General features: G+C 42.8%; 1 protein-coding gene across 1 annotated transcript in view; it reads left to right on the plus strand.

Annotated features, from left to right (window-relative positions):
• Positions 1-15255, plus strand: part of hps3 (HPS3 biogenesis of lysosomal organelles complex 2 subunit 1) — a 55153-nt gene that overhangs the window by 6814 nt on the left and 33084 nt on the right. The window contains exons 4-7 of the mRNA XM_048604498.1: positions 816-984; positions 5882-5967; positions 8898-9090; positions 11486-11507. Coding sequence (XP_048460455.1) covers positions 816-984; positions 5882-5967; positions 8898-9090; positions 11486-11507 — 470 coding nt within the window. The remainder of the gene's footprint in view (positions 1-815; positions 985-5881; positions 5968-8897; positions 9091-11485; positions 11508-15255) is intronic.

A 15255-nucleotide genomic window follows, 5' to 3' on the forward strand; every position in this document is an offset into this window, starting at 1 on the left:
TTGAAACATTCAAGATTCTCGGGGGCTTGCCAGGTTAGTTCTAGAGAGGTTGTTTTCCCCTCACGGGAGATTCTAGGACCAGGGAGCATAATCTCAGAGTAAAGGGTAACATGATTAGGACAGATGAGGAGGAATTTCTTCTCTAGGGTAATTTATCTATGGAATTCTTTACCACAGTGGGTTGTCAATGCTGTGTCATTATGTGTATTAAAGGCTGAGGTGGTCAGAATTTTCAATCTGTAAGGGAATCAAGGATTATTAGAGAAATGGAGTTGAAGATTATCAGATCAGCCATAATCTAATTGAACAATGGAACAGCCTCGATGGGCTGAATAGCCTATTTCTGTAACTACGTCTTATCGTTGCTTCTCAGATAGATCTGAACAACCCCGTCTAACGATTCAAAGGTGATCGAGGGCTTGTTTCTGATGTCCTGGTTCATTTTATGTATGGTTCAGCCAGTGCTCGTAAACAGATCACCTGGTTATTATCACATTACTGCTCGGGTTTTTGTGCAAATTGACTGCAGAATTTCTCGCCTTCCAATAACGATTCCAGTTTCACTTGGATGTCAAGTGTCTCTGGATATGCCAAGGGCATGAAATGTGCTAAATAAACTTTGCCTTTCTTTCAGTTGAAAGGAAAATCCCTTGGAGAACATCAGGTATCTCTGATTAGTAACTGATGATATCCAGCCACTGGTGGAAATTACCCCCCACTCAGACAGTAGGACGGTGTTGCTAGTGGCCCATGCTACAAGGATATCAGCCTATCTCAGTCCTAATGCATTTGTGCAATTTTTATTTTTCTCGCAGCATCTCTGAGCCAAGGACAGGATGAATTTGTTTTCTTCCAAAGGCCTTTGGAATTACTTGGTGAAGACACTTGGGGCTCTGGAGTTGTGGTCAATTTGGAGTGGACAGGTGCGGAGAGTTTGACAACTGAGCAGCATAATAATCTGTACTTACGACGGATACTATACAGGTGAGGCAAGGTTGATCTTTAGGATCTATAAACTGTCACTTCATTGCATTCAGTTCTAGTCGCCACATTACAGGAGGGATGTAGGGAGAGGGTGCAGAAGAGGTTTACCAGGATGTTGCCCGGATTAGAGGGTATGAGCTATAAGAAGAGGCTGGACAAAATAGGGTTGTTTTCTCTGGAGTGGCACAGGCTGAGGGGAGACTTGATCGAAGTTTATAAAATTATGAGATGCACAGATTGGGTTGATGGTAAGAATCTTTTTCCCAGATGTGAAATGTCTAATAGTGGAGGGCATGCAATTAGGGTTGGAGGGGGAAAAGTTTGTTTTACACAGACTGGTAGGAGTCTGAAACACGTTATCAGGTGATGGAGGCAGATGCAATACATCTAAGTAATTTTTAAATGAGCACATGAACAAGCAAGGAATGGAGGGATAGGGATCATGGATGGCAGAAGGAATTAGTTTAATTTGGCATCGTGTTTGGCACCGCACTGTAGGCCAAAAGGCCTGTTCCTGTGTTCTACAGTTCTATGTTCTATGTCACTGTGTGGGCTCCTATATAAAATTAATTTTAATGAGCACTCTGAATTGCATTTGCCTAACACGTTAAAATAGTATTAAATTTGATTTTCATTTTGGAATAAATCATTTTCATGTAACCAGTCACTCTTGGCTCTTCCCACGTGACTTTCAATCAGGTCAAAGAAACTTTTTACATCCGTGGACGGGATGTTGGTTTACTTAGTAAGGCACATCCGTAGTTGCTTCAAACTAGTTGGCTTTCTCCATAGAGCCTTTCAGAGGGCATCAGAGTCAACCACATTGTTGTAGTCTGGTTTCACATCCAGGCTACACTGGGTAAGGATGGCAGATTTACTTCCATAAGTGGCTTTTATGACAATTGATGTGATTGCCATTAGTCAGGTTTTTCTTAATTCCAGATTTTTTTGGAATTTCCATTTCACCATCCTGCCATAGTGGGATTTGACCTCTTGTTCCCAGAACAATTTCTGGATTTCTCGTCCGGTGACATTAACACGATGCCATGAACTCTATGATCGTGTTGCTGCCAATCTAACCGGCTATTAGATGCTGTCTAACAGCATGGGACAATTTCAGATTTTGTTTTAATGGCTGTTACCTCTCCAATTCCTTTGGTAAAGCTGAAATATGCGATAAGGAATGTAATACGTCTTTCATTGATAGAACATGGGCTCAAACTTGTGGTCTGCCACATAGAATCCTGATCTTGGCCACGTTGTCCTGGCCCTGGCCCTGGCTCCTGGTTTCAACTATGAAATGCAGTGTAGGTCAAGAATTGACACTTTGACTGTATTCATCAATGGGAAAGGACACACTTGAGACAAATTTCAGTTATAGCCTCTTTTCGTTTCTTTGAACTGGTTCAGATCAGACCAGACCACCCTGCAGGGAAGGCGATGACCTAGGGGTGTAATTGCCAGACTATTAATCTACAGACCCAGGTAATATCTTGGGGACCTGGTTTCAAATTCGGCCATAGACTCTGGAATTAAGGGTTCAAAAATGACCTTGAAACCATTGTCAATTGTTGGAAAAGTTTAATGCCCTGTAAGGAAGGAAACTGTTATCCTTACCTGGTCTGGCCTACATCTGACTCCAGACCCACAGCAATGTGGTTGACTCATAACTGCCCTTTGAGCTGTAAATGCTGGCCTAGCTAGTGATGCCTGGATAGACCAGCGTTTATAACTTATTCCTAATAGCCCAAAGGACAGTTAAGAAACAACCACATTGCTGTGAATGAATAGAAAAATGAATGAATAGGGGGGAGAAAATGTTGTGATAATAAAGGTCAAGTGAATTTTTGACAGGGTGTGAATGGAATCTGATTTCCAAAATATGCTGGACTTATGCATGAAAATAAAATCAGTTGTCTTTGAGGGATTAGACACTGAGAAACTTTCTGCTGACCAGGGAGTAGTGGTGGTGGTGAGGGAAAGGAATGTGTGGGTAACGGAGATCATTAACCAGAAAACACAGATTACATTTAACTGGTAAAACACCGGAGCAAAATGTATGCAGCACATTAGAATGCTCTGGAGTGCCCTTCCTCAAGGTAATCGAAGCAGATTTAAAAGTTAACTCTTTTACAATGGGAATTTGATGTAAAACTTTAAAACAAGTTGCTGGAATGTGGAGAAAGTGGGAGAATGGGAACTAACTACATAGCTTTGGCACAGGCATGAGAGTTTGAACTGTCTCTAATTATACTACATCATTTTGTGCTCTTTCCTACATGAAATCTTGAATTGTCTTCTCCCAAGTCTTCCCTCCAAAAACATTCTTCTATGTGTTAGCCTCATTTTCGTGCTTCCAGAGCTTAAGAATACATCACCTGTTCCCAGGTTCACTGTAGATAGTCATCAACAACCATTTGGCAAGCAGCACTTGCCAACCAATAATTTCCTTTCTTACTCCTTTCCAAATTGGGATTTTTTTTTTAAAAATGGGGAGCTTGCAGAGGTTGATTGTAGTAGTTTGTTGCATGCAAAGGGACCTCTGGCTAGTGGGAGGCCTTTAAAAGTGTGATAGTTAGAGTTCAAGGTCTATATGTTCCTGTGAGGGTGAAGGGCAAGATTGGCTGGAGTACGGAACTCTGGATGACAAGAGATATTGAGGCTTTGACTAGAAAGAAGAAGAAGGAGTTATGGCTCAGGTGCAGGCAGCTGGGATCAAGGGAATCCCTGGAGGAATGTAGGGGATACAGGAGTTTACTGAAGAAAAATCAGGAGGGCGAAAAGGGGGCATGAGTAGTTGTGGCTGAGCAGATTAGGGTGAATCAAAAGAGATTCTTTCAGTATATTAAAGGAAAAAGAATAACTAGAGAGAGAATATGACCCCTCCAGGACCAAAGTGGACATTTTGTGGGCAACTGCAGGAGATGGGCGAGATCCTCAATGAATATTTCTCCTGTGTTTACCGCGGAGAAAGACATGAAGACTTGAGAACCTGGGGAAGTTAGTGGCAATATCTTGGGGACAGTCCATATCACAGCAGAGGAAGCGTTGGAACTATTAGAATGTATAAAGGTGGATAAATCTCCTAGTCCTGATCAGATATGTCCAAGAATCCTGCAAGAGACTAGAGAAGAAATTGCGGGGGCCCTGGCTGATATATTTGCATCATTGTTAGCCACGGGTAAGGTCCCGGAAGACTGGAGGGTACCGAATGTTGTGTCCTTATTCAAGAAGGGTTGCAAAGAAAAGCTTGGGAATGAGAGACCAGTAAGCTTAATATCTGTGGTAGGTAAGTTACTTGAGAAGATTCTGAAGGATAAGATATACATGCATTTGGAAAGACAGGGTTTGATTATGAGCAGTCAGTAGGGCTTTGTATGTGGGAGATCATGCCTCAGAGATCTGTTAGAGTTCGTTGATGAAGTAACCACAAAAGTTGATAATGGCAGGGCGGTAGATGTAGTCTACATGGATTTTAGTAAGGCCTTTGATAAGGCTCCATATGGTAGGCTGCTCTGGAAGGTTAGATTGCACGGAATCCAGGGGGAGCTGGCAAATTGGATACACAATCCTCTTGATGGTAGGGAGCAGAGAGTAATAGTGGGAAGATGCTTGTCTGACTGGAAGCATGTGACTAGTGGTGTGCAACAGGTGATGGACCTATTGCTGTTTGTTATCTATTATCAATGATTTGGATGAGAATGTACAAGGCATGATTGTGGTATTGTGGACAGTGAGGAAGGTTATCAGAAATTGTAGCAGGATCTTGATCAGCTGGAGAAGTGGGCCGAGAAATGGCAAATGGAGTTTAATATAGATAAGTGTGAGGTGTTGCATTTGGAAAGTCAAATCGAGGTAGGAGTTTCATGGTGAATGGTAGGGCCTTAAGGAGTGTAGTGGAACAAATAGACCTTGGAGTTCAGGTGCACGGTTCTCTGAAAGTGGAGTCACAGGTAGACAGGGCAGTGAAGAAAGCTTTTGGCACATGGCCTTCATCAGTCAGGGCGTTGAGTATAGAAGTTGGGAAGTTATGTTGCAGTTGTACAGGACATTGGTGAGGCTGCACTTGGAGTATTATGGCTATTGGAAGGATGTTATTAAACTGGAAAGAGTGCAGAAGAAATCTACAAGGATGTTGCCAAGACTCAAAGGGCTGAGTTATAGGGAGAGGTTGGACAAGCTAGGACCTTTTCCTTTAGAGCGTATGAGATTGAGGGGGGATCCGTACGGAAGTGCATAAGATCATGAGAGGAACAAAAACAGAAGTTGCTGGAAAAGTTCAGCAGGTCTGGCAGCATCTGTGAAGAAGAAACCAGAGTTACCATTTCAGGTCCGGTGAACCTTCCTCAGAACTGCTCTGTGGAAGTGTCACTGGACCCAAAACGTTAACTCTGATTTTTTTTCTTCACAGGTGCTGCCAGATCTGCTGAGCTTTTCCAGGAACTTCTGTTTTTGTTCCTGATTTACAGCATCCGCAGTTCTCTTGATTTTTATTAAGATCATGAGAGGCATGGATAGGGTGAATGTACTCCATCTTTTTCCTGGGGCTGGGGAATCGAGGACTGGAGGGCATCAGTTTAAAGGTAAGAAGGGAAAGAATACATGGCAACCTGAGGGGCAATTCTTTTACACAGAGGGTGGTATGCATATGGAATGAGCTGCCAGTGGAAGTGGTTGAGGCAGGTACATTAACAACATTTAAAATGCATTTGGACGAATACATGGATAGGAAAGGTTTAGAAGGATGTGGGCCAAGTGCAGGGAAATGGGGTTAGCGTGGATGGACATTCTGGTCGGCATGGACCAGTTTGGGCCTAAGGGACTGTCTCTGTGAATCTATGTCTCTATATAATTTTTAAAGATGAATTGTAATTTTGCTTTTTTTCTCTATTCAAAGGCGTTTTGCTCCTGATCTAGCTCACATTTACTCTGTTGAAGAGACTGCTCTGCATTCCCTTCAGTTACTCCCGATGTTCGCTACAGGTACTGTAACTTACAGCACAAATTCTAAGTTAGATTCGTTCAATTAACATTGGACTTCAGGGGGTTTTAGTGTAAAATTTTGCCTCTGGCAATACAACCTTGAGGGGGTAGGGGAGAGAGGGAGTTTTTGTGTGTCTGTGTGTATGTGCTGGTTAATTCATAGCATGAGCTAATCAGCTCCTCCCAATCCCTTGAACAGAACATGTAACCAACCGTTGTCTGCATTTTTACATTCTGCCAATATTCCCAATTATTTTCGCACAATTTTATTTTTGTTTCCCTTTGTTCAAATCAGCCATCTACTTTCTTACCATTATCTTCTCTCCTTATTACAATTGCTTTTCTCTCCCAGGTTCTTTTGTACTGAACCTCTTCCCATTGTCTGACCCAGAATTAATTTCCATTCCCAAGTCCTGGTCTTTTCTGGTTCTCTCAAGTCAAAACTCTCTCTGCTTTCAAACCTTATGTCGTATCATTTACATCCTAGCAATTTCCCAGCATTTAAACTGCAAGTGTCCCTTTAGCCGTGGAACGGGGTCAAATCAACTGAGTGAAATTAAAGAAAGCTGATTTTTTTGAAGAGAAAGCGGGCTCGGGGGTGGGACGGGGCAGTAAATTGAAGAGAAAAAGCAAACAAAAACATTCAGAGATAGTAAGAACTGCCGATGCTGGAGTCTGAGATAACACAGTTTGGAGCTGGAGGAACACAGCTGCCCAGGCAACATCAGAGGAGCAGGAAAGCTGACGTATCAGGTGACCCTTTCTGAAGAAGGGTCTAGGCCCGAAATGTCAGCCTTCCTGCTCCTCTGATGCTGCTTGGTCTGCTGTGTTCATCCAGCTCAACACCTTGTTGTATCAGGTCGGGACCCTTCTGCAGGTCCACACTGTGTTAAACAGAAACATTGGTTATTTTAATAAAAATGTAGAAAGTATTTTATGTGCAGTCTAGAGAGATACAGGAAAAGTAAACAAAAACTGCTACAAAATGACTGCACATGAGTGGACAGAAAGAAACTAAAGATAAAGAAAACAGGAAATGAAAGCTTTCGAGAAAGAGGAAGACGTAGTGAGAGAGATTCAGACTGACCGACAAGAAGGTGACAACGAGACAGGAGAGGAATACTTCTCTTTCTAAAAAAAAATTGTTCTTGGGATGTGAGTGTCACAGTCTAGGCCAGTCTTAATTGCCTAGAGGACAGTTCAGAGTCAACCACATTGCTGTGGGCCTGGAGTCACGTGTAGGCCAAACCAGGTAAGGATGGCAGTTTCCTTCCCTTAAGGACATTAGTGAATCAAAGGGGTTTTGCCCAACAATCAGCAATCATTAGACTCTTAATTCCAGATTTTACTTTTCATTGAATTTAAGTTCCACCATCTGCCATGGTGGGATTTGAAACCAGGTCCCCAGAAAATTACCAGGGTCTCTGGATTAATAGAACAGTGATAATACCACTAGGCCATCGCTTTCCCACTATTTTCTTTCTCTCTTTAACGATCACCCACTGGGCATCTTCGTGTTTAAGGGCGGCACGGTGGCTCAGTGGTTAGCACTGCTGCCTGTCAGCACAGGGACCTGGGTTCAATTCCACCCTCGGGCGACTGTCTGTATGGAGTTTGCACATTCTCCCCGTGTCTGCATGGGTTTCCTCCGGGTGCTCTGGTTTCCTCCCATAGTCCAAAGATGTACAGGTTAGGATGGATTGACCAGGGTAAATTGCCCGTAGTGTTCAGGGATGTGTAGATTAGGTGGGTTATAGGGTGGGATGCTCTGAGGGTCAGTGTGGACTTGTTGGGCCAAAGGGCCTGTTTCCATACTGCAGGAATTCTGAGTCTATGCCATTGCTAGCATTATCTACTTTTATTACAAAAATTTAGAGGAATCAGAAAGCAGGCTGTTTTGAGGAGAGAGATTCAAAAGTCTTTTTTGGAGAGATTATAGAAATTAGGCCTGTTTTTTCTCTGGAATTTAGAAGGTTAAGGGTGGCCTGATTGAAGTCTGCAAGATATTTACTAGAAAAGACAGTGTATAAAGACAAACTATTTCCATTGGTTGGAGATTCTAGAACTAGGGGGCATAGTCTGAGAATTATGGCCAGACCATTCAGGAGAGATGTTAGGAAGGGTGATAGATGTTTGGAATTGTCTTCCACAGACAGCAGTGGATGCTGGATCAGTTATTAATTTTAAATCCGAGATGGATAAATGTTTGTTAAGCAAAGGCATTAAGGAATAAGGGCCAAAGGGAAGTGCCTGGAGTTAGGGCACAAGTCAGCCACAATCTCATTGAATGGTGGGACAGGTGTCAGGGGCCGAATGGCCACCATCTGCCTGACGTTCTAGAACAAAAGTATTAACACGGCCCCAGCTAGTTTAGTTGCATATCTGTTGGATATGTGTAAGTCAGTCAGTCACTCAATGGTAAGCAAGTGCCAGGCATTCCAGCTGCATTAGCGCAGGGAGTGGTGGGGACATGGAATACGCTGTCGGCAGTGGTACTGGAGTCAGATACATGAGAGACGTTTAAACAGCTCTTGGATAGGCACATGGAGGATACTAAAATGGAGGGTATGCAGGGTAGTTTGATCTTAGTAGGATAATAGGTCAGCACAACATCATGGGCTGAAGGGCCTGTACTGTTCTACGTTCGACAAGCAGCCCAGCTCCAGTTATCACTATCTCACTACGGTGAGAACGCTTCGCACATCAACTCAGCTGAACCCTGCAGTGTCTGGTTTTCTCTGTTGCACCATAGATGTACAGGCTGCCACCTAAGTACTTGTCCAGTTCTTGATCTATCTGCAGATCATGTCGTTAACCTCTCAAATCAAGTCAAATGATGTCTTTGATAAGGTCTAATCATAATAGTGTTTTGCGTATTTTTCGAGAAGCATCAGAATAATGCACGTATCTTCTCTTTTCTTTTGGTTTAGGAGATTCAGAATCGGCTGCTGGCTCTGGGAGGAAGGACAAGCAAGTGCTCAGCCTTTTCTGTTTCTTTTCCTTGCCACACGTAGGCTGCTTGTATGCAGTTGGCAATATGGTACAGCAGCTCTCCACCTATAACTATCCAGAAAAGGCCAAGCAAGCAGTGATTAGTCCTCAGTTTCTGCACGTCATTACCAGGTACAAAGAAATTCAGTCAAAGAATATTCTGCATCGTAGCCATCAGATCTTTTAACGTGTGCATTAGGAGCCAAGGTTGGTTCTTCAAGCCTGCTCCACCATTCAATTAGATCATGACTTAATCAATTTGTGTTCCAGATTCCATATACCCTTGATAACCTGCGATTTCTTTTCCTCGCAAGAATCTACCTCTACCCTAAAAGATAGTCAATAATAACCCCCTCTACCACACTCTGAGCTAGAGAGTTTCAAAGTTTTTCAACCCTCAAAGGAATTTTCCTTCATCTGTGTCATAAAATGGTGGTCTCTAATCTTTAAAAGAAAAAGAGGCCTCCTGTTGCGGATGTCTCCAGAACTAAAGCACATTACTTTTAATGTCCATATTGTAGAAACCACCTTATTAAAGCAACCAAATCACCACCACCTCTAAGCTCTAGCCCAATCTTTCCTCATTAAAATAACCCTGCTCATTCCAGTTATCAGTAAACCCACTCTGAACTTCCTCCGAGACATTTGCATTCTTCCTTAAATAAGGGAGACCACAACTGCACACAGTACTCGATTTGTGGTCTTGCCATTGCTCTGTAGAACTGAAGCATAACATCCTTATTTTTGTGTTCAGTTCCTCTTTAACAAAGTCCAACATCCCATTAACTTTCTTCATCAGCTGCATATTTCCTGACTCATGTATGAGAACTCCTAGATCCCAGCACACTTTGGAATTCTGCAGTCGCTTCCATTTAAATAATACTTTTTTTTAAAAGAATGATTCCTGCCAAAGTAAACAACTTTGTATTTTCCTGCTTTATCTTGATGGAAACTTTTCAAAAATCTAACAGATTTTGGAAACTTAATATGCTACTTCATTGGCAACCCTTTTTAAAACTCTAGCATGAAGTCCAATGAGACCTAGACAAACATCAAACTGCAGCTCTGTTTGTTTAGTACTATTTCTATGTCACAGGGGCGGAATGGTGGCTCAGTGGTTAGCACTGCTGCCTCACAGTGCCAGGGATTCTGGTTTGATTCCACCTTCGGGTGACTCTGTGTGGAGTTTGCACATTCTCCTCATGTCTGTGTGAGTTTCCTCCAGGTGCGCCAGTTTCCTCCCATGGTCCAAAGCTGTGCAGGTTATTGCCCATAGTGTCCAAGGATGTGCAGGCTAGATGGACTAGCCATGGGGGAATGTAGGGTTGCAGGGATAGGCTGGGAGGGGTTGTCTTGGTGGGATGCTCTTCAGAAGGTCACTGTGGAGTCTGAGGTTGAATGACCTGCTTCCACACTGTAGGGATTCTAGTGACATTAATATTGCCAAGTTCCATTCTTCCTTCAATATCCAGATGCACAGTATTCAGAATATGAATATTGTATGTTCTGTAGTTGTTATGACACAGAGAGGGAAATAAATCAGTCCTTATACCTTGTATTCACATCACAGTAAAGTTAAATTGTTGAGGATCCCTGATAGCTACTCCGATGGATCCTAACTGGACTTTTGGATAACCAATCCCAGACTTTGAGTAATTAATTTCCAGTCACAAGTTTTGTATCTCAAACAAAGACTTAACTATTTATTAAATACATAACTCTAGCTGAGAGGAAATTAAACATCATAGAATCTCCTACAGTATGGAAACAGGCCATTTGGCCCAACAAGTCCACACCGACTCTCCAAAGAGCAACCCACCAGACTCACCCACCTACCTTTTTCCTCTAACCCTGCATTTCCCATGGCTAATCCACCTAACTTACTTATCCCTGTCGCTATGGGCAATTTAGCATGGCCAATCCACCTAACCTGTACATCTTTGGACTGTGGGAGGAAACCGGAGCACCCAGAGGAAACCCACACAGACATGGGGAGAACATGCAAACTCCACACAGTCAGTAGCCCAAGGCTGGAATGGTAGTCTAATTAATGGTAATGATATTAAATTGATTAAACACGGTAATCTAATTCATGTTTATGCTTTATACCTGAAGTTCTGTTTTTAGCCCCCATTCACACAAAGGACAGCCTGGCAAACAGACACAGTTAAGACAGAAATAAAAAAAGATTACCAAAAAAAAAACTGGCCAGAATATTTAAATGGATTTCATGATGCATTGTTTCACAGGCATAGATGTGGACTCCTGGTTGTTTTCCTGAAATGTTGATCAGAGTCACTTTTTCAATTCATTCACGTAAAGGTAGCAATACTTCTAACTCGGTGTTCTACTGTCTGGGCTTCCAAAATTTGGTCTGGGAGATTAGGCAGGGAGCTTTCAACTCTCATGCTATGTCATCAACCAAACTCACTTCCTCAGAAAAATAATATTCCTTCCTGAGGCCAACTATCTTTCTCAAAGCCTCAATTACCATTTAACATCTGGTTGAATGTGGGTTCTCTTCCAGACTCGACAGAACCAGTTCCCAGGTACTGACTTCATTTATAGCTAACCTCTGCTATCCGTTTAAACAGAATGCCCCTTCCAGGATCACTGTGTCTCTAGGAGCCCTTTTAATCGAGAATCAGCTTGCAATTAGAGTCCAAGCCTAGCCTCTCAAACAAACAAAGTTTTAGTCTGTTCTTTTCTTTATAGCACAAGCTGTTTCAAATTCCACAAGTCATCTTCAACTCCAACTCCAATCTGGAATTGATAAAAGAATAAAAAAATTAGAACCATGAAAAATTAACAAGGGTTCTACAATAGTGAAGACAGAAGCAAAATATTTCAATTACATTTGCCATTTCTTTATCTACTGTTAATACTCCATTTTGTCAGCCCCCCCACTCCCCCTCCCATGCCCACCCGAGGGCCAACACTCATTTTACATACTTTACCCTTTTAGATACCTGTATTAGGGTATTTAGACAGAATGAGGCATACAAGGTTATGGTTGCGCAGGAGGTGCAGAAAGACGAGATCAGCATTGGCAAGATCAACATTAGGTTTGAAATTAGATTGGTCCATTCAGCAGTCTAATAATAGCAGTGAGGAATCTGTTCTTGAACCTGTTGGTACACGTGTTCGAGCTTCTGCCTGATGGAAGAGAGTATTATTGGGGTTGGATGAAGTTGGCAGCCTTTCCGCAGCAATGCGAAGTGTAGATGGAGTCCATGGTTGGGAGACTGGCTTTCGTGATGGTCTGGGCTGTGCACACCACTTTCTGCAGTCTCTTACGGTGCTGGGCAGAACAGTTGCTGCACCAGGCCGTAATGTGCCCGGACAGAATGCTTTCTGTGGTGTATCTGTAAAAGTTGGTGAGTGTCCTTGTGGACATGCCAAATTTCTTGAGCCTTCTGAGGAAGAAGTGTTGCTGTGCTGCTTCACTGTCCCATTTACGTGGGGAGGTCCAGGACAGATTGATGGTTATTGTCACTCCTGGGAAATTGACCTTCTTGACCCTCTCTCACCTCAGCTCTATTGATGTAGGTCGGAGCGTGATCTCCTCCTTCCTTCCTGACAGCACAGAACTAAAATTCTAAACTGCTATGAAGTTAGGTTCAGTTTACAAGGCTCCAGATCGGCAGAAGCCTGACTCAACACTTACCAGAAGACAGGATAATTTGAAATGTTTCTCATCCCACTTTTCAATCACTTTACAATGGGTCTGGAATCACATGTCGGCCAGCCTAGATCATGGTATTAATCATATTATTACACCACCTCTTACTCTAGATTTGTATTGAATCCAAATTTCCGTGGTGGGATTAGATATTATAAAATACAATTTTTAAAAAATGTGGATGCAGGAAATCTGAAGCAAAATCAGAAATTGCTGGGGAAACTGAGCTCTGAAGGAGGGTCGCTAGACTTGAAACATCAACTCTGCTTTTTCTTGACAAATGCTGCCAGACCTGCTGATTTTCTGTATTTGTCCCCAAAATATTAGGCCTTCGACTCTAGATTACTACCCAGAATTGCTATGGTCCAGAAGGGGTCCATTCGGTTCATTGTGCCCGTACTAGCTCTGCAAATGAGCATCAATACTACTTCAGCTTATCCCGAATTGGACATCATTGAATCATTTCATGAAGTGTAAATGAGCTCCACAGAGAGAGACCTGCAAGCTGCCTGATATTTGACATTGGCACGTCATGTTAGCCTCTAGATGATACAAATTGCTTAGACAGAACTTGAGGCATTTCTCACCATTGTGATAGAATATTTTAAATTCAGCACCCTGGCAGAGTCCTTATCTGAACATGTGCAGTAAAAGTAGAAAATTCTGGAATTACTCAGAAGACCTGGTAGAAGTGTCTGAGAGAAATAGGGTTAATGTTTCAAGCCCTCGACCTTTCTTCGTAATTTGGAAAAAAGTTAGAAATGTATTAGATTTTGAACAATTAACCTTCATGCCACTCGAGTGCCAGACAATAACCAGTTGTCAGGCAGTTCTGGCCACAAACACTGACCAAATCCTGACCTTCAATAGCAAAAACCCCATCATACAGAGCTGCATTAAGACACTGTTTAAACAAGTCATATCACACCCCAGAATTCCGGAGAATGGAAGAGTTCAGGTATTGCCTTTCTTCAGTCCTGTTTGTTGGCTGCTCCTTTCCTCCAGATGCTACCTGGCCTGCTGTGTTCTTCCAGCCTCCTGTTTGTCTACCTTGGTTCCAGCATCTGCAGGTTTATTGTCTCTAAAGGTGTAACTTGGACCCTGGTGGGTTCCAGTTGCAACATCTTCTATTTGAAGTGGAAATTGCTCTATTCAAGATCAGGCTGAGCGAGATGGAGAACAGGGATTCATTTTGTCTTGGGCCGAAGAAGTGGAGCGATCTCGGGCCACGTGGTAGATGGAGGTGTAGATGATTGGACATTGTTTAGTTTGTCTTTGTTCCTGCCATTCACACCTCTAGTTAGTTTGTTCGCACCATGAAGTTTATTGTTATTTAATTTTGCCTGCCTCCATCTGATCACAGACCTTCCCTACTTCCTCCCTCTTCCCTCTTTTCTCTTGTTTTAAAATCTAAAACATTCCTAACTTCTCCAGTTCTGAGCAAGGTCACAGATTTGAAGTGCTCTCTCTGTTTCTCTCTAACCGAGGCTGTTAAACTTGCTGAGTGCTTCCAGCATTTTGTGTTTTTATTTCAAGTTTCCATCATCCAATGCATTTTGCTTGAAATTAGAGGATTGTCATTAATGATGGTGGCTTTCAATAGATTGTTCCCTCTGAGCGATCAGTGATATCTGCCATTCATTCTTATTCACTAATCCTAACCCATCTCACCCCTGACTTGTGCCTTGGTAGATGGTGTAGAGGCTTAAGGGAGACAGGAGATCATATCATAGAATCCCTACAGTGTGGAAGCAGGCCATTTGGCCCATCGAGTCCACACCAATCCTCTGAAGACCATTCCATGCAGACCCATCTCCCTGTCCTATCCCTGTAACCCTGCATTTCCCATGGCTAATCCACCTAGCCTGCACACCCTAGATATTATGGGCAATTTAGCATGGCCAACCCAGCTAACCTGCACATCTTTGGACGGTGGGAGGAAACTGGAGCACCCGGAGGAAACCCATGCAGACACTGGGAGAACGTGCAAACTCCACACAGACAGTTGCCCGAGGCTGGAATTGAACTGGGGTCCCTGGCGCTGTGATGAATTACTCACTGCAGAATTCTGGCCAATTAATCTCTAAGGATGTTGATAGTGATGGTAACACTATTGAGTGTCATGGGGCAATGGCTAGATACTCATTGCTGAATTTGTTCATTGCTTGATACTTGTGTAGTGCAAATATTACTTGGCTTTCTCTTGACTTGCCCTCCAGGCAGGCAAATACTTTGAAAATGTCTTTTAATGAAGGAGTCTGTCACCAGTTAGCTCAATGGCAGCTAACTTGAAAGTGAGCTTTTTCAATCCATAGAACAATGATCATATTGCACATTTAGTATTGTTTCAGAAATAGTGGTCAGCAGGAGGCAAATTCTCATTCTATAAACTGTTGCCTGTTCATTCATGCATTTGTGTCAAGTTAACTAATTTGTTCACAAACAAAAACAGAAATTGCTGGAAGGGCTCAGCAGGTCTGGCAGCATCTGTGGAGAGAAATCAGAGTTAACGTTTCGGGTTGAGTGACCCTTCCTCAGAACTGATGGTTTCTAGGTGAATGAGAGATAAAGGTGTAGAGCTGGATGAACACAGCAGGCCGAGCAGCATCAGAGGA

Source organism: Rhincodon typus, chromosome 13 (assembly GCF_021869965.1).
Source record: "Rhincodon typus isolate 14 chromosome 13, sRhiTyp1.1, whole genome shotgun sequence".
Taxonomy (NCBI): domain Eukaryota; kingdom Metazoa; phylum Chordata; class Chondrichthyes; order Orectolobiformes; family Rhincodontidae; genus Rhincodon; species Rhincodon typus.